Source organism: Ascaphus truei, chromosome 9 (assembly GCF_040206685.1).
Source record: "Ascaphus truei isolate aAscTru1 chromosome 9, aAscTru1.hap1, whole genome shotgun sequence".
NCBI classification, from domain to species: Eukaryota; Metazoa; Chordata; class Amphibia; order Anura; family Ascaphidae; genus Ascaphus; species Ascaphus truei.
In genome coordinates this window covers 26,776,277-26,795,153 of record NC_134491.1, presented here as the reverse complement: position 1 = coordinate 26,795,153, position 18,877 = coordinate 26,776,277, and the positions used below count along the sequence as shown (strand labels likewise).

Sequence of the window (18,877 nt, the reverse complement as noted above, 5' to 3'; positions counted from 1 at the left end):
TATATATAGTGCAGAATAAATGAGTTCTTCAGTATTAAGTGATACCTTTTTTATTTGGACTAACAATTTATGTCATAGGACAAGCTTTCAAGAGTTTTCCTCTCTTTTCTCTTTTCCTCTCTTCCTCTCTTCCTACGACTTAGACAGGTATTGGAAAAAAAAGGAAGAATAAAGAACAGAGAGGCACTGGAAGGGTGGTAAAACAGAGATAAAGAAGGTGAGAATTAGGGATTCATGTGTACAGTACATACACAGCAGCACAGAGGGGGAAGAGGATGCTGGGGGGGGGGGGATGCTTGTGGGGATGGGCGGGAAGTTATAGGATGGCACAATAGCAGGGAGGACCATTACAACAAATTATGATAGTGTGTGAGAAACCCCATGTCTGCATTAAGTCCACTTGTTTTGGTGTCAAAGAGTCTTATCATTCTGAGTTCAAATGTTTTCCGTTCTTGGGTGCGTTTGAACATTCCATTGATTATATTGTTTTTTAAATCATTTATGGAATGATCTAGTAGTGATAAATGATGTCCCACAGATGAGCAGTATCTTCCTTCTTCGTGCTGTAGTATAGAGTGTCTGTGCATATTCATTCTGCCTTGAAGTTTTTGTCTGGTTTCCCCAATGTAGCATCCTTGGCCACATTTGTTGCATTGAATCATATACACCACATTCCTGGATGTGCAGCAGTATGATCCTTTAACATTGAGTGTTCCATGGTTGTGACTGGCTGTGGGATCCTGGCCTATATGTTTGCAGAGTTTGCAACGTGTGTTGTTGCACGGTTTTGTGCCGTTATCAGTGTCTTTAAGTTCGTTGAGAAGTTTTCTGTTGACTAATTTCTGTTTGAGATTTGGTGGTTGCCGGAACGCAAGAATGGGAGTTTTGGGAAAGATTTATTTTAATGTCACATCCTCTGCCAGCATGGGTTGCCGATCACACACCCACACACACACACAAACACACACACACACACAAACACACACACACACACACACACACAGCCATGGGCCGTTTATAATAATATTGATTCCCCTGCTGCTTCAATATACATAAATCCACAAACTCATTTAGCAACATATATAGAATTTGCAATAAAAGGGACAGAACTCGTAACACCTATCTCCTCTGCAGAATATACAATGCATATAACTCAGTCCCTTTAACCCATTAAATACATCACTGTCATTAGGTCACATTGCTCCTAGGTGGAACCGACCCTTTAACCCATTAAACATCACTGTAATCAAGTAACATTGAATCCATTCAACGCATCACTGTTATTAGGTCACTTTGGCCATATCTTTTCATCTCACCCGTTCCCCGTAGCTATTTTTCTTCATCAGCATCTGCTGAAGGGTCCGTAAGACTTTGATACACAGCTTCTCTTCACTGGACATTAGATTTTTCGTATGCTGGATGAGCCTAGAAAAGAAAGCATTACAGAATTCGTCAAAGTCCCTTCATATCCTGAGCACGCATAAACATACAATGTTGTATACTAATGGTGAGTATTTGTGTACATTGCCTTGCATAACCCCCCCCCTTCAAGAAATCTCCTTTACTTCCCCTATAGCTTCAGTCACTTTAGAAATACCCTTTACTACCCTTTTAGACTTAGGGGGCTATGCACTAAGCTCCGAGCTTTCGCGTCGGTCTGAAAAAAATTATCACGTCCGATAAAAAATGAAGCCGGCGGCGCGATTCACTAAGGCCCTCAGCCTATTTTCTATCAGACGTGCCCAAATCTGGCTTATCGTGCGTGCAAGGTTTTTTCCCTCTGCTAGCGCACTGAAACTTCCCGTACGCTAGCTGATAAAAAAAATAAGCCGCCTGTGACATTTGCATGGAGATTCTGCATCTCCATGCAAGGCTGTTACAGGCGATCGTACACGAAATAAATACATTTTAATTATAGTGTACATGAGCAGGGGGTCTCCGGAGCTGAACAGCATTGGTTTCAGGTCCGAGGACCCCCTACTTCAGGAGATACAGGCCCTGTTATGGGGTGCCGGTATCCCCTGCAGAATTCCAATGTCCCGGTCACGTGACGCAGACGCTTGAAAGTGCAGGGGATACCGGCACCCCATAACGGGGCCAGTATCTCCTGAAATAGGGGGTCCTCGGACCTGAAACCAATGCGGTTCAGCTCCGGAGACCCCCTGCACATCTACACTATGAAACACATGTATATTAAAAAAAGATTTAACAAACATAAATACACGCCACCACCCCCACCCCCCTCCGCCCTAACACATACAGTACAATAATGTGCAAAATTCTATTATCCAGATATGGATAATAGATTATTTGTCCATTATTAAACACTGCATTAGCATACCTAAAGCAGTAACAACATCAACAATGAATTAATTAAACCATTAACTAATGAAACCAATTAATTCCTAAACCAACTCAAAATGAATAGTAACACTAACCAATCAAACCAATGAATTACTACAACATTAATGAATGTAAAAATTAAAAGACAAAGAAATACATTCAAACAATCTCTGAAAGAACCATAAAACGCATTAGCCAACATAATACAACATTAACCAATCGCAAACAGTTTATTACATTAAGCAGGAAAAAAACAAACAATCACATCCACATAAGAAACTGACATTAAAAAAACCAACAGCAATACCAAGCCAGAAATGCCCCAAATATTGTCATAATAATGTATTAATCTGTACCCTAAAGTGGTACAGATTAATATATTATCAGTCAATGTGCCCCCCCCAAAAAAATCAAAAAACACATCCAATGAAGAAACCTGTGAAAAGAGACATTTACAAACATTGAATATATTACTTCCCATTAGAAGCGGTGGCCCTCCGACTCCCGGGGAAACAGGAAGCTCACGTACCTTGAAGCCCTCCGACAGCATCCGATGCCATCCGCCATGAAGATCCAGCAAAGGTACCCAAATCTTCTTTTTTCTTTCTTTAATCACCTTCTTCTATCTTCATCTGTCACCATTTCTTGATCTTCTTTATCTTCTATCTTCATCTGTCAATCCAAAATACCCCATGTTAAATCCCAACCGATGTTGTCTTGTCGTCTTCTTGGGCTCAAATGAGGCGTCACGGCCTTAAATAGGGCTTATGGCGTCACATTTAGCCTCAAAATGGTTAACAGCCACCTGATTGGCTGTTCAAAGCATGTTCCGACTTTAATTTTTTTTTTTTACATGACGTCACTTATGGGGAATTATGCCAGCCAATCAGAATGGCTGTGCTTCATTTGTCTTTAAGATGACGTGACGAAGCCGGCGTCACATGGTATATTTCAGCCAATCAGATCGTGGGAACCAATTCCACACTCTGATTGGCTGAAATACCATGTGACGCCGGCCATCTTGGATTTAGTGAAGTCATCTTAAAGGCAAATGAAGCACAGCCATTCTGATTGGCTGGCATCATTCCCTTTAAGTGACGTCATGTAAAAAATAAAAAAATTAAGTCGGAACATGGTTTGAACAGCCAATCAGGTGGCTGTTAACCATTTTGAGGCTAAATGTGACGTCACAAGCCCTATTTAAGGCCGTGACGCCTCATTTGAGCCCAAGAAGACAACGAGACAACATCGGTTGGGATTTACCATGGTGTTTTTTGGATTGACAGATGAAGATAGAAGATAAAGAAGATCAAGAAGATCAAGAAATGGTGACAGATAAAGATAGAAGAAGGTGATTAAAGAAAGAAAAAAGAAGATTTGGGTACCTGAGCCGGATCTTCATGGCGGATGGCATCGGATGCTGTTGGAGGCCTTCAAGGTACGTGAGCTTCCTGTTTCCCCGGGAGTCGGAGGGCCACCGCTTCTAACGGTAAGTAAGATATTCAATGTTTGTAAATGTCTCTTTTTACAGGTTTCTTCATTGGATGTGTTTTTTGATTTTTTGGGGGAGGCACATTGACTGATAATATATTAATCTGTACCACTTTAGGGTACAGATTAATACATTATTATTACAATATTTGGGGCATTTCTGGCTTGGTATTGCTGTTGGATTTTTTAATGTCAGTTTCTTATGTGGATGTAATTGTTTGTATTTTTCCTGCTTAATGGTAATAAAATGTTTGCGAGTGGTTTTCGTTTGTAGTTAATGTTGTATTATGTTAGCAAATGCGTTTTATGGTTCTTTCAGAGATTGTTTGAATGTATTTCTTTGTCATTTAATGTTTACATTCATTAATGTTGTAGTAATTCATTGGTTTGATTGGTTAGTGTTACTATTCATTTTGAGTTGGTTTAGGAATTAATTGGTTTCATTGGTTAATGGTTTCATTCATTCATTGTTGATGTTGTTACTGCTTGTATTCATTGGATTAGCTGGCTGCTGTTTTTATTGACTTTATTTAGGTATGCTAATGCAGAGTTTAATAATGGGCAAATAATCTATTATCCATATCTGGATAATAGTTATTTTGCACATTATTGTACTGTATGTGTTAGGGGGGTGTATTTAGTTAGAAATAATGTTTAGTATTTTTGTAGGCACAACATTGATACCGCAGGCCCGCGGGGACCCTGGGACGGCCGCGGGGTAAGCCGGGGACACCCGCGCGACCCCTGGCCTCCCTCGGGGACCCCCGCGGGGTCAGCTGGGGACACCCGCCGGCCTGTTGTATAGGTTTTGCGCCTGCAAAAAGGTAAACAAATTTTTTTTTCTAAGTCCAGCTTTTTTTATCACCAGCCTTTAGCTGGTGAGCTTTATTCAGCGCAACTTTAACGTACGATCAGTTTGCGTTGCTTAGTGAATCCCGCAGAAGGGCAGGATTCAGCGCAAACAGCTGATCGTACGAGCAAAGTTGGACTTTGAAAAATTTCCAGGAAAAAGTCAGTTTTAGAGCGCAAAGTGCCTATTTGCGCGGCTTAGTGAATAGCGCTCGGCGGAACTTCACGTTCTAAAAGCACTTTGCGCTCTTAAAACGACTTATCACTGCTTAGTGCATAGCCCCCTTAGTCCCTATTTAAATTCCAGTGAGTTCCCCAGTCCCCATAGAAATCCTTTTTACTCACTGTTAGCCCTATGGAAATTCATTTACTTTCCCTTTGCCCACAGTCCCTTTCTTCACCCTAATCTCAAACTCCACTGCCAGTAGTTTCCAACCCCAGAGAAACATCCCCGTAAAATAATCTTCTGTCGCAGAGCCTCTTAAACATGGACTCAGTTGTGAATTTCCCATAAGAAACTGTCCTATAATTCAGCCAATTTTGAGATTAGCCCATTTAGGGCTAATCCCCAACGAGAACAGCCTGCACTGTATGTTCTTTGGGATTCGTCTTTCCAGCGTATTGAGGTTTCTGATTTTCGGGGCTGAGCTTAAACATCCTGAACTACGAGGCAGGCATTAAACATGACAGGGAAGCGGTTATATGGCATTTTCACATTCTAAATCCTATCTGTGTTACGAAGATGGACTGGGGGTGTAATGGCAGAGTCCCAGACTCCCGCCCCCTGTGCAGACTCCATAGTCGGTTTCCTTACTTGGAAATGAAGCCCCCACTCTCACAGCGCAACCGGGCGTCAGTTCCCTCAACGAAAAGTAACTCAGGATGGTGGAGAACATCTACGAGAACGGACAGCTCCGCTTCTACGAGGGGCTTCAGCCGTTCTTCTAGGACATTTATGATGTCCTAAGGGAAGAGAGAGAAAGGAATGTTAGAAGATTTATTGAGCCCCCGCAGCATCAATTTTAGATAGTAGGATGTGACCCCAAGGGCTGGACACAGGATTCTAGATAAGGTCTGACTAGTATACGCAAAGAGGTGATGTGATCAGGACTGTACATGTGACCTCTAGATATGACTTCTAGAGCTAAACACATGAACCTAGGTGAGGTATCTAAACTGGTATCACCACCTTCGCCTATGACCTTCTGAAAAAAAGACCTCTAGCACTGGACACTGAGGTCTGACTGGAGATCTGTAAATTCTTATGTCCTTCTGGTGATGTGACCCCTATGACTGGACACAGGATTCTACGTGAGGTCTGTAAAATGGTATCCCCACCTTCCCTATGATCTTTTGGATATTTGACTTTTAAGATGGAACACTGGACTCTAGATGAGATCTGACCACTAATCCAGTCCTAGTTGTCTCATCTCCAGAAGGATACAGGAAAGTGATGATACCACTTCACAGAGCATTGGTCAGACCTCGGTGTCAACTCTTAGAGGTCCCATGTCCAGAAGCACACAGGAAGATGGCGATACTATTAATAGGTAAATGGCATCTCCATCACTTCCCCACAGCCTTCCCTCCATGGCAGGGACCTCCAGGACTTCCCTTCTCACAGTACCCACCTGCAGCTTCTCTACGATATTCTTGTAGTCCCACTGGTTTGGCGTGGCGGGCACACGGGGGAAGGCCCGAGTGGACGTGGTCTTGTATGTAGACAGGTTCCTCTGCAGGGCGCTAGTGGAGCAGTTCAGCAGAGAACTGACGTGCGTGTCTAAGTCCATTGGGAGGGAAATGCTTCGACTTTTGGCTGGGAGAGGAGCGAAAACAGAGAAGCCATGAGTGTATTTCCAAGTCTTTCACACGTCCCTAAACCTTTTTCGTTCAGCCCATTGCTATGTGTCACATACTGACTAAACTGCCGACAAGGAATCTGGGTAGTAACATGTAAATGAGCACACTGGGGGCGTCACTTTTAGTTTCCTATTTATTTAAACCATGGGTGTTGCCCTAGAGCTTTCGCCTGTAGTATTGCACAGCTTGTCCAACTCAGCCTGGGTCAAAAACGATTCAGAGTTAGAGCACCCACTCAGAGACAGCCATTCCACCATTTTGGAATCACCACTACCAGCTTCACAACGCAGCATCAGTGACCAGGCTCCAGAAGTCCAGACGCATAGAACAGACACTTTTTGACCCAGGTTGCGCTGTACAAGCTGTGTAGTGCAGCAGGTGGAAGTTCTTGGGAAACACTCCGATAAAAGTGATGCGCCCAGTGTGCTCATTTGCATGTGCCTATCCAGAATCCTTGCCTGCGTCCCAAGTGCTGTGTTACACGTGGCAATGGGGTGAATGAAGCAGGTCTGGGGAGCTGTGGAAGAGATGCAGATATACTCATGGCTTCTCTGTCTTTGGTACCGCCCCTTGTCTTTGAAGTGGGTGAACCATGTGCCCCAGGAACCAAAATAAGATTGTGAGCACTGGCGGCAGACACTGTTAATGCAGACATTAGTTGTGAGGGAGCAGTAAAGGGACTGGAAAATATCTTATCACTTAGTAAACATGGTCCCCAGTGTTTTAGGATTCTGGTTCATCACGGTTACAAAACTCTAGTCGAGATTTCTTACCGACCATGGCCAGAGCCCGTATACAGGCCTCCACCGATCCCTTGTGCTGTTGTTGAAGCCACAGACACTCCAGGAGCCGTGTGGTGGACTGGAGAAGCTGAACCACGATCGTCTGATGAGTCTGTGGGAGATAGAACCGTCAGAGTGAGTGACAATAGCGTGATTTACCGCTGTGTCTTCTATCAAGATAATCACTTTAGGTTTGATTCAGATATTTATTTATTTCTTGGTAAAGTTGATCTGGTTATTGTTGTAAGTAGATATTGCTCCCTCATTTGTTGGATATAGATGATCTATTTATCGGGTGAGTGGAGAAGATCTGTGTATTGATTAGATATAGATTATCTGTTTATTGGTTGAATAAAGAGCATTTGTTTATTGGTTGCATAGAGATAATCTGTTCATCAATTGAGTTGAGATAATCTGGTCATTAGTTGAGTCGAGGTTTCTTTATTGGTTGAGTATAGATCTGTTTATCGGTTAGGTAGAGATTATCTGTTCATTGGTTGAGTAGAGATTGCGCTTTCAAAGTTTGGGTAGAGATGATCCTTCATTTGTTGTGAAGAGATCTGTTCATTGATTGTGAAGAGATTATGTATTTATTGGTTGGGAAAAGATGAGTCTTTGTTGGTTGGGTAAACATAATCTGTTTAGAGATGATGCTTTATTAGTTGGGTAATGATTATCTATTTATTAGTTGAGTAGAGAGTATCTGTTTATTGGGTTGGTAGAGATGATTCTTCATTGGGTGGGTAAAAATTATTCTTCATTGTTTATTTATTTATCAAATGTTTCACCAGAAAGTAATACATTGAGAGTTACCTCTCGTTTTCAAGTATGCCCTGGGCATAAAGTTATGATGACAAATAATACATGGTTACATATACATACTTACATAAGTGAACTGGGTATACATTATATTCAAGATATTGCATACACATTTAAAGATAATATATATTATAGGCGTATGTAACAGTTACAGACCAGATTAAAATGTGAGATAGCTTTAGTTTTGAAAGGACTTAGACTGGTGGTGGCTGTGAGAGACTTCGGTAGATTTTTACAGTTTTGGGGTGCACAGTAAGAGAAGGAGGAGCAGCCAGATACTTTTGCTGAACCTTGGGACCATGAACAGTCTTTTGGAGTCAGATCTCAGATGATAAGTGCTGCATGTGGTAGGGGTGAGGAGCTTGTTCAGATAGACAGGTAGATTGCCCGAAAGTATTTGAAGGCATGACAGGAAAGATGAACTTTGCGCCTAGATTCAAGTGATGACCAATCTAGTTCTTTGAGCATTTCGCAGTGATGTGTGTTGTAGTTACATTCGAGAACAAAACGGTATATTGAATTGTAGAGGGTATCAAGTTTGCGAAGGTGGGTTTGGGGTGCTGAGCCGTATACTATGTCCCCATAGTCGATAATTGGCATTGGCATCTGCTGTGCGATACGCTTTCTGACCAGCAGGCTTAGGGAGGATTTGTTCCTATAAAGTACACCTAGTTTGGCATAGGTTTTGGATGTCAGGGTATCAATGTGCATCCCAAATGTTAAATGGGAGTCAAACCATATGCCCAAGTATTTAAAACTAGTAACAGGAGCTAGGGTGGTATTAGCGTTGGTTCGGATTTGGAGCTCAGTCATTGAAAGCTTTAAAAATGTAGCCTTGGTCCTAAATACCATTGTTATAGATGTGTCGGTGTTTAAAAACAGTTTGTTTTTGGGAAATCCAATTTTCAAGTCTCAAAAAGTCAGATTGACGTATGTTCAAGGTCAGAGAGGCTATGGCTGTGTGCATATAAGATTGTGTCATCTGCATACATGTGTATTGAAGCTCCCTTACAAGCAATAGGAAGATCATTGATGAACACTGAGAAGAGTAGGGGCCCCAGAACAGAGCCTTGCGGGACACCACAGGTGATATCCAGGGGGTTGGAGTTAGAGCCTGAGATAGACACTTGTTGGGATCTACCTGATAGTTAGGAATTAAACCAGTTTAAAGCATGCTGCCCTATTCCAGAGCTCTGGAGTTTGTTAAACATGATACCATGATCAACAGTATTAAAAGCCTTTGCAAAATCTAGGAATATTGCACCAGTGAGTTGTCCCAGTTCCATTCCACACTGGATCTCATTGCAAACCTTTAGCACGGTAGTTACCGTGGAGTGTTTGGGGCGAGAGCCAGATTGGAATTGGCTAGGGAAATTTGTCTTGATGTGTAAAAATTATTCTTCATTGGTTGTTTAAAATTATCTCTTTATTGGCTGAGTAGAGATTACCTGGTTAAAAATTGAGTAAAGATTACCTGTTTATTGGTTGGGTAGAAATGTACTGTTAATTTGTTAAATAGAGATGGTCTGTTCATTGGTTGGGTAGTGATGATCTGTTTTTTGGTTGAGTAGGATGATCTGTTTTTTGGTTGAGTAGGATGATCTGTTCATTAGTTGAGTAAAGATGATCTGTTTAGTGGTTGAGTAAAGATGATCTGATTTTTGGTAGACTAGAAATGATCTATTTATTGGTTGAATGGAGATGATCCATTAACAGTTTGGAGGAGAGGATTCCTTATTATAGAGATAAACTTCATTAGTCCTGAATAGATGATATGGTCACTGGTTGAGTAGAGATGATTATTCAAAGGCTGGCTAACGATGATCTCTTCATTGGTTGGTAAGAGATCATTCTTCATTGGATAGTGAGAGACATTAGCTCATATTTACTAAGCGATGCTATTCCTTAAGACAGGAGTGCGCAAACTGGGGGATGCAAGATTTTATGGGGGAGAGGGGGGCGCGGCAGTTATAGAGGTCCCGCACTCTCCTCCAAGGCATCTAAATTAAATGCATGGGGACCGCGCGAGGCCTCTATAACACACTTACCTTACTATCCAGCGACGTGTCATCATGGTAACCCGGCGTCAAATGACAACGCGGGGTCACGTGACATCACATTACCATGGCAACGTGACGTCACATGACCCCGCGTGTCCTTTGACACCGGGGCCGAGTGGTGACGGGGGGGAGGGGGACGCGCGAGTCGCAGAGGAGAGCAGGCAGGGTGCGCACAGGGAAAATTTTGTACTCCTGCCTTAAAACACCTTCCCGGAAAACACATTACAGCCTCTTCAGGTGAACAAGCCCTAAGCTGACTTCCGGTAAAGAAACATCACCAGTTGGGTAGACATAATCCTTCAATGTTTGATTATGACAAAGGGCCATATTTACTAAACAGTGTTAAATTGCAAGGCGCCTTATCGCCCATTCAAACATGAGCCTAATGGCTTGACACGGTTTAGTAAATACGGCCCAGTATATTTCTTGGTTTTTTAGCTAGTCACAGATAGTTCCTGCTTTAGGTGTGGATGGTTCCTTACCTGCAGGGAGGTGCTGTTCTCAGAGAACGGGGAGTTGAAGAAGGACCTTATGGTTTCCAGGACCACGGTCAGGACGTATTTCTCCAGGGTCGGATCCGGCAAGCGTTTCTCTCGCTTGTTACATACCTGGGAGAGGGGAATGAACGGTATGAGGTGAGATGGGGAACGTGGAGAAACCGTTTAGCAAGTAAAGAGCTGAACCAAAAGGGGCACGCAACATACTGCAGTGTAATAATAACCACCCTGATACACACACATTAACACACTGAGGCAACCACCTTAATACTGATAGATACACATTAACACACTGATACTTACACATTATTACTGCTTTCCTCAAATTAATACTCACATATACACACATTTATACACTGATACATACACACTGGCTCTTATTCTGTAAACTGTTCGTGCAGAGCTATTGCAATTTATAGAATAAGTGCCGTTATTACTGATATACACACACATTAGCACACTGATACACTCACACTAATATTGATACATACAAAATACTAATGCACACACATTAACACTGATATACACACAGACACACTGCTGCACACGCACACACACACATGTAGTACACACACATGCACAGAAAATATACATTTACTTCACTAAAACTTTACTGAAGCCGCACTAAAAATGAAAGCTGTTGCCCCCCTGCCCATCCCGTATGCCCTCTAACCTCCCGCAGGCAAGTTATACCCCTATGCAGGGAATACTGTGGCTTCCCCGCTCTCCCTCACACCTACACGAGCAATATCCAGGGTGAAGTTCTCAAACAGAGTCCAGATGTGGTTGCTGGTGTATATCTCCTTCATTTCCACCTCTGTGTCCACATAGCAGTGATTCACAAAGTTCACATAGGACATCTTCACCTGTGGGATAAAGCACTTTTGTAACATTGAGAAAAAGAAGACATGAGTGCAGCCACCTCTGGGGTGGGTCCTAAAAGTGGTCCAGCCACCTCTCGGGTGGGATCCTGACACAAGTGCAGCCGCATTTGGGGTGGCATCCTGACACCAGTGCAGCCACCTCTGGGGTGGGATCCTGACATCAGGGCAGTCACCTTTGGGGTGGGATCCTGACCCCAGTGCATTCATTTCTGGGGTGGGTCCTAAAAGTGCTCCAGACACTTCTGGGGTCGGATCCTGACATAAGGTCAGCCACCTTTGGGGTGGAATCCTGACATTAGTGCAGCCACCTCTGGAGTGGGATCCTGAAATCAGGGAAGCCACCTCTGGGTGGGATCCTGACACCAGTGCAGCCACCTCTGGGGTAGGATCCTGACACAAGTGCAGCTACCTCTGGGGTCGGATACGAAATCAGGGCAGCCACCTTTGGGGTGGGATCCTGATATTAGTGCAGCTACCTCTGGGGTGGGATCATGACAGTCCTCTTTGGGGTGGGATCCAGACACCAGTGCAGCTACCTCTGGGGTGGGATCCTACCATCAGGGCAACCACCTCTAGGGTGGGATCCTGCCATCAGGGCAGCCACCTCTGGGGTGGGATCCTGCCATCAGGGCAGCCACCTTTGCGGTGGGATCCTGATATCAGGGCAGCCACCTTTGGGTGGGATCCTGATATTAGTGCAGTTACTTCTGGGGTGGGATCCTGACATCATGGCAGCCACCTTTGGGGTGGGATCCAGACACCAGTGCATTCACTTCTGGGGTGGGTCCTAAAAGTGGTCCAGCCACTTCTGGGGTGGGAACCTGACATCAGGGCAGCCCCCTTTGGGCTGGAATCCTGATATTAGTGCAGCCATCTCTGGGTTGGGACACTGACCTCCGTGATGCAGTCTTCGTGAGTCACCATCCGCACCACATCCTCCAGAGGTAGGAGGGAGGTGCACTTGATCTCGGTATAGACATTCTTTCCCTCAGCGCAGGCCGCCAGAAGATCAACAAGCGAGATGTGGTACATGAGTGGGCTATTCTCCTCCACCCCCTCGCGGGCAGCTGCCATCATCTCCAGCATGGATGCAAACGAAGCTTTGTCATTGTAGAAAACCACCACATCATCTCCGGCGTTGGTCAGCTGCGGAAGTTGGGGCACATTTTACTCCCATTGCAGTGGACTTCCTCCATGCACCCACTACCCCTTTATTCAAGGACTTCCTCACGTTTCTCCCATTCTCTCACCTTCCTCTTCTCCCTCCTTTGTCTCCCTCTCCTTTCCCTTCTTTGTCTTTCACCTCCCCTTCCCCACCTTTCTCTCTTGCAACCCCGCTCCTTTGCCTCCTCGTCCCTAGCATCCACCTCCCCCTGCCCCCATGCCTTGTTACTTCCCCAGTAAAAGATGCAGACCCACTTAGACAAATAATTCAATATAATGGTCAATAGGTTTAATATGGAGAGGAAAGTCCAGGCTTACAGTGAACACATATACAAATATAATGCTGGGTAATGGAGCTCAGACCCTACCTCTGTCATGATCATGTCCTGGCACTTCTTGATGTATTTGCCCTCGGCTTTGATGATGGTGTGCAGGAAGTCCAAATACTGAACGTGCCTCCCATGGGTGGCCAGGCAGTGGATGAAATGTTGCAAAACAGCCTCATTGATCTCTGTGCACAGCTGGTAGTTGTTCAGGAAGATGTGCTGCATGGTCTCTGCCTCCTGGAGCTGCAGAGGGAAACAGGGAGATCGATCCACCAATTCCAAGTATCCCACACTGCCACCACTCAAACAAAGGAGTTGGAGGGATGTACCCATAGAGAGGGTGGAATTTCAAGTGTGGACACATCTACCCACGTCCCTGGTATTACAGGCATACCCCGGTTTAAGTACACTCACTTTAAGTACACTCGCGAGTAAGTACATCTCGCTCAATAGGCAAACGGCAGCTCACGCATGCGCCAGTCAGCACATCCTGAACAGCAATACCGGCTCCCTACCTGTACCGAAGCTGTGCGCAAGCGGGGAGACTATAGAGCCTGTTACAAACACGTTATTTATATCAGTTATGCACGTATATAACGTTTGCAGTACAGTACATGCACCGATAAGTGGGAAAAAGGTAGTGTTTCACTTTAAGTACATTTTCGCTTTACGTACATGCTCCGGTCCCATTGCGTACGTTAATGCGGGGTATGCCTGTTTATTATCAACACATCACCTATATCAACCAGCCAATGAATGCAGCATAAATAAAATACAAGAAGGGAATTGACAAGATGCAGAGTGCTATAGCCTTAGGGAGTGTGGAAAATCAAACATGAAATTGTGCAACTGTTTTGAAAATCCCACCCTGCCACCAACTTTAACAAGAAGAAGCTTGCAGAGGGAGTGGGAGGGGACGCCTGCGTTCTGGAAGCACATTTGCATTGAAAGAGTGGGATTGGTACGGTTCTGCTGCTTCTCTTACTCCCGGAGAGAGGAACAAGGACAGGTGCTTGTGCAGAAGGGTCTGGTTCTCTGGGTTCCCCGCGCAGAATTTTTGCAGGAAATGGTGCGTGTATTTCAAGATCTCCTTCATCTTCATGTCCCCCTGTACGAGCAGGAAAGGAATGACATTTTAAAGCGTCAGCCCCTTCCCATAAAAATAGCACTTGTGAGCACATTCACATGTCGCAGACAGGTCTGCCACCCTGCTTTTCACCAGCATCTCCTAGCATGCAGTGCTTCCACTGCCGCAAGGGATTCTGGGAAATAACATGCAAATAAGCACACGTGGCATAGCCGGGTCAAAGATGTGCATAGTCAGTAAATCTACTCACAGACAGCTTTGCAAACAAATACACTTATACAGTAAGCCACTTGCTAGCTTTATTTGATTACTTGATCTGGTGTAGTCATCCTTAATGTGCAGTCGCAGATTTAAAATGTTGCCGTCCATAGGCACTTACTTTTTTGTCGCCCGGGCTTCCTCCTCCTGCAGCGTCGCACCGTCAGATGACACCGCGACGTCACGTGACGACGCGTTTCCATGAAAACGCGTCACCGTGGGAAGTCGCAGCATGCTACAGAAGGAGGAGGGCGGCGCGAAGGAGACGGTAAGAGACCTCGGTATAGGGGGAAAAAGAGGGGGGAAAAATGAAACATTTCCCCAAAAAATATCGCCGCCCTAGGGCCGGGTCTATTGGGCCTAATATGAAATCCGTCACTGTGAATGTGTGTAGATGCATTATACAACTGTGTATAAATACTCAGCATCATAATACAACACAGCATGTTTATTACTAGTGTATAGATACTCATCATCATTATACAGTGCAACGTGTTCTTTACCAGTGTATAGACACTCGGCATCATTATACAGCGCAGAGTGTTAATCATACATGTATAGTGTATAGATGCTTAGCAGCATTATAGAGCAGTGTTCATTATCAGTGCATACAGTAGATACTCTGCATCATCATACAGCGCAACATGCGTTCATTATCAGTTTATAGAGATACTCGCCACAGTGCAGCATGTTCATTGAATGTAACAGCACCACACCTTACAGTGAGCCAAGAATATAACTCTCCTATCCGAATAAATCAATTTATCACCCCGGGAAACCTCGCTCACTGAACGCCAACTCATTTTCCCCCGAAGTGATTTGAATGGAGAATAATTTGGAAAAGAAAATGTCCCATTTATAATTTGCAGCTGGTTTACAGAAGCAGAGCCAGGGGGAGCTGAGAAAGCAGAGATTTCGATAGCCCATAACGGTATATTACATTTCACAGGCTGCTATAGAATGTTCTGTCTATATACTGAGAGCAGGAGAACTGTAATCTTTTAACTGAAAAATAGCCAGACTCATTTTTCAAAATGACTTGTATATTAATGAAATACTGTGTGTATATATATATATGTAGCCCTGTGTAATTTTGGGGTTACATGCCTCTCTCCTCCTGTGCAATAATTCCTGTTAAAAGGGCAGGTTTGCCAGGAGTAATCATGAGGTTTGCCCTCATCCCCTGTGATGTGTATTGTGTAGTGAAGGAAGTGACATCATGCTCTGTGTCCACTTACAGTGATACAGGGGTGGTGCCTACTGGAGCTATATAGTACGCATCACTTCCTGAATTTAGTGTTGAAGTGTGTGAGTGTCTCATCCCACTTGAATGAGACTGTCTGACCCAACACAGTGCCAGGGCTCTGGCAAGGATTGTGGCCCTCCCTTAGGGGAGAGGTGGGCAGACTATTCCCCTTACTCTATTAGAGAGTAAGGGAAGAGCAAGGACAGCTTCTAGGGCCCTGACTAGGAGTGGTGTCCAGGGACTTCCTTGAGGTGGGCAACCTTGATGATGTGCGGCTAGAGACCGGCCGCAATGATGGGCAGTCTGCCAGTAAAGATGACAATAAAGAATGTCCAAGTTGAAAGAACCTTCTTGCCTGAGAGTGGAGTCATGCAGAGACTCCTCCCTGCTGTCGTGGGGACCTGGAAGAGATGGAGGCGCTGTACCAGAAGTTTTCCTCACGTAAGGGGCCAATATGAGATTGGGGGGGGGGGGGGGGGGGGCGCGGGAAACGCTGTTACATATATATATATATATATATATATATATATATACATACACACACACACAGTATTTCATTCATATACAAGTCATTTTGAAAAATGAGTCTGGCTATTTTTCAGTTAAAAGATTACCCCTACGCGTTTCTCCAATGCGGCTTCGTCAGGGGCTATATATATACACGTTTGGTACTAGGTGGCAAGTAGATTTTTTTGTTCGGCGAGTAGACTTTTTGGTGATTTGTCGACCACTGTATATATATATATATATATATATATATATATATATGTAACAGCGTTTCCCCCCCCCCCCAATCTCATATTGGCCCCTTACGTGAGGAAAACTTCTGGTACAGCGCCTCCATCTCTTCCAGGTCCCCATGACAGCAGGGAGGAGTCTCTGAATGACTCCACTCTCAGGCAAGAAGGTTCTTTCAACTTGGACATTCTTTATTGTCATCTTGACTGGCAGACTGCCCATCATTGCGGCCGGTCTCCAGCCGCACATCATATATATATATATATATAGCCCCTGACGAAGCCGCATTGGAGAAACGCGTAGGGTGTACGCTAGCAGTGAAAGATCCAGTGAGAGACTGAATTTCCACCACGGAGCCGGAGTCTGCATTAGAGCTGAGATCCCGCGAGACTACGCGATGACCACGTGATGAGGAAGTGATCGCGGGTGAACGCCGGTGCTGGATTCGGTATAGCACTGCGTGTGAGAGACTCAGTTATAATACTCTCAACTGCAGATTTCCCACTTACAAAGTGTGAGTGCTTTACCTGTAAGGTATTTTACTATCATTGTTATTAAACGATTTTACACTATATAGCCCCTCTCTCCCTGCCTTGTTTCCTAAACGGGAACCATCCTTGAGATGGAAGCTGTCTATCTAGGTTAATTACAAATGATCAGAGGATCCTGCTGCTGCAGCTACAAGAGAGTGTGGGAGATCTTCCTTTGGATGAAAACAAGAACCCAAAGTTGTGTTCTCTGTCCCTGAAGTGGACTAAATGTGTATATTTATCAACTTAACTGTAAGTGCATATCCTTATATAGAGATACAGACATATATATATATGTCTGTATCTCTATCGCTCAATAAAATATTTATCTTAAATACAAAAATAAATATAGATCAACATATAGACATAGATGGATACATAAAACATAGAATAGTACCAAATTATAATAAAAATCATGAATAATGTATCATTTCCATCTGCCGGGATAATTAAAGATGGCCGCGATTGAGATCCTACAAACTGTTTATTAACTGGGCCCTGATCACTGCACCATCTGGATTTCTGCTCTATGCCTTACTCTATTAAATGCAGATAAATCATTCAGTGAAATCAATGTTCATTTTGAAGAGAAAATGCACCATTTAAAATGTGCAGTTGATCTATAGAACAACAGCCCAAGGGGGTTAGTAGGGGAAAGTCATTTTTACCCGACAACAATAAATTAGGTTTTACAGACAACTATGGATTGTTTGGAGAGTTAAGACATCAAATTTAATTTAAGGTCAGAGCTAACTTATGTGATAAAATGCTAACTTTCAAAAGGGTGGCCCTATTAAAATATATGAAGTGACTGATGTGTGTAAGAGGGTGATCCTTGTTGTTAAGAAGAGGGAGATCTTACCTTTTCATATGGGATCTGGAGCAGATCCAGCATAACTTTATGGGCGTCCATGTTTTTCAGTAACCGCTGCTGCTTCTTTCGCACCTGCTCACCAACCCCACACATCTTATTCAGCCGCTCCAGTATCTACAGTGAGGACAGGCACAGAAATTATGAAATGATTTGCCTCCTTGAGACAAACTTACAATTGGTCTTTTCGGAGATCTTTCAATATGGCTCTGTGTTTCTAGACATATGGTCTCTAGAAGTGGACAGAGGAATCTAGCAAAGGGTCTGGCCATTCATCTGCAACGTGGTATCATCTTCCTGTGTCCTTCTGTTAATAGAACCTCTAGAAATGGACACGCGGCTCTAGAATAGGTCTGACTAATAATCTATAAAGGGGTATCACCACCATACTGTGCCCTTCTTGTGATGAGACCTGTTGAACAGGACACTGTGACCTCACCCCTTTCACAATCTGGTAATTCTCGCTGCTTTTTTCCACTGCTGGTTTTCCAGAGCTTTCCTGATCTGTGGCGTGCTGGGAAAGAGGGAAGAAGACTAATAAAGGGAAGGTACAGGTGAGAACTTCAGAACCTATGTAATGGAGATGGAACATTCTAGAGAACTACTGTGTTTACAACGCATCGGAAGCTACGAAGTGACCCGTGGGGATTCCCGGCATGTACCTCTTTCTTGTTCCCATCAGCGGAGCTGCTTCCCCCAGCGTTCCCTTTCTTGTCCACCCAGAGCTCTGATTTCTCCACCATGGTCCTTAGTCTATCCAGCTCTGACTTGATAGTCTTGTAGTTCTCAACGTCTTGACCGGAGATCAGCAACTGCACCTGGGAGAGGGGGAGGAGAGAGGGCGAGAGGGTGGGGCGGGAAGGAGTGGGGTGGGAGAGGGAGAGAGAGACAGAGGAAGAGTGACAAGGGAGAGAGAGGGGGAGTAGATGGGAGGGAAAGTAGGTCAGAAAGACAGTGAGTGGGGAAAGAGAAAGACAGGGAAGAGGGAGGGAGAGGAAGACGGTGAAGAGGGAGACACACAAGGATAAGTGTAAAACATTGGAATCACTTATTTTATTTTGCTCTCTCGATC

General features: G+C 44.2%; 1 protein-coding gene across 1 annotated transcript in view; it reads right to left on the bottom strand.

The window, feature by feature from the left end:
• The window catches only part of ITPR3 (inositol 1,4,5-trisphosphate receptor type 3), an 84,273-nt gene that overhangs the window by 22,825 nt on the left and 42,571 nt on the right, over positions 1 to 18,877 (bottom strand). Inside the window, exons 21-32 of the mRNA XM_075615390.1 lie at positions 18,468 to 18,623; positions 18,245 to 18,319; positions 17,797 to 17,922; positions 14,061 to 14,183; positions 13,118 to 13,318; positions 12,480 to 12,731; positions 11,442 to 11,567; positions 10,687 to 10,812; positions 7,317 to 7,437; positions 6,315 to 6,499; positions 5,498 to 5,646; positions 1,317 to 1,425 (exon numbers count right to left, since the gene is read on the bottom strand). Coding sequence (XP_075471505.1) covers positions 1,317 to 1,425; positions 5,498 to 5,646; positions 6,315 to 6,499; positions 7,317 to 7,437; positions 10,687 to 10,812; positions 11,442 to 11,567; positions 12,480 to 12,731; positions 13,118 to 13,318; positions 14,061 to 14,183; positions 17,797 to 17,922; positions 18,245 to 18,319; positions 18,468 to 18,623 — 1,749 coding nt within the window. The remainder of the gene's footprint in view (positions 1 to 1,316; positions 1,426 to 5,497; positions 5,647 to 6,314; positions 6,500 to 7,316; positions 7,438 to 10,686; positions 10,813 to 11,441; positions 11,568 to 12,479; positions 12,732 to 13,117; positions 13,319 to 14,060; positions 14,184 to 17,796; positions 17,923 to 18,244; positions 18,320 to 18,467; positions 18,624 to 18,877) is intronic.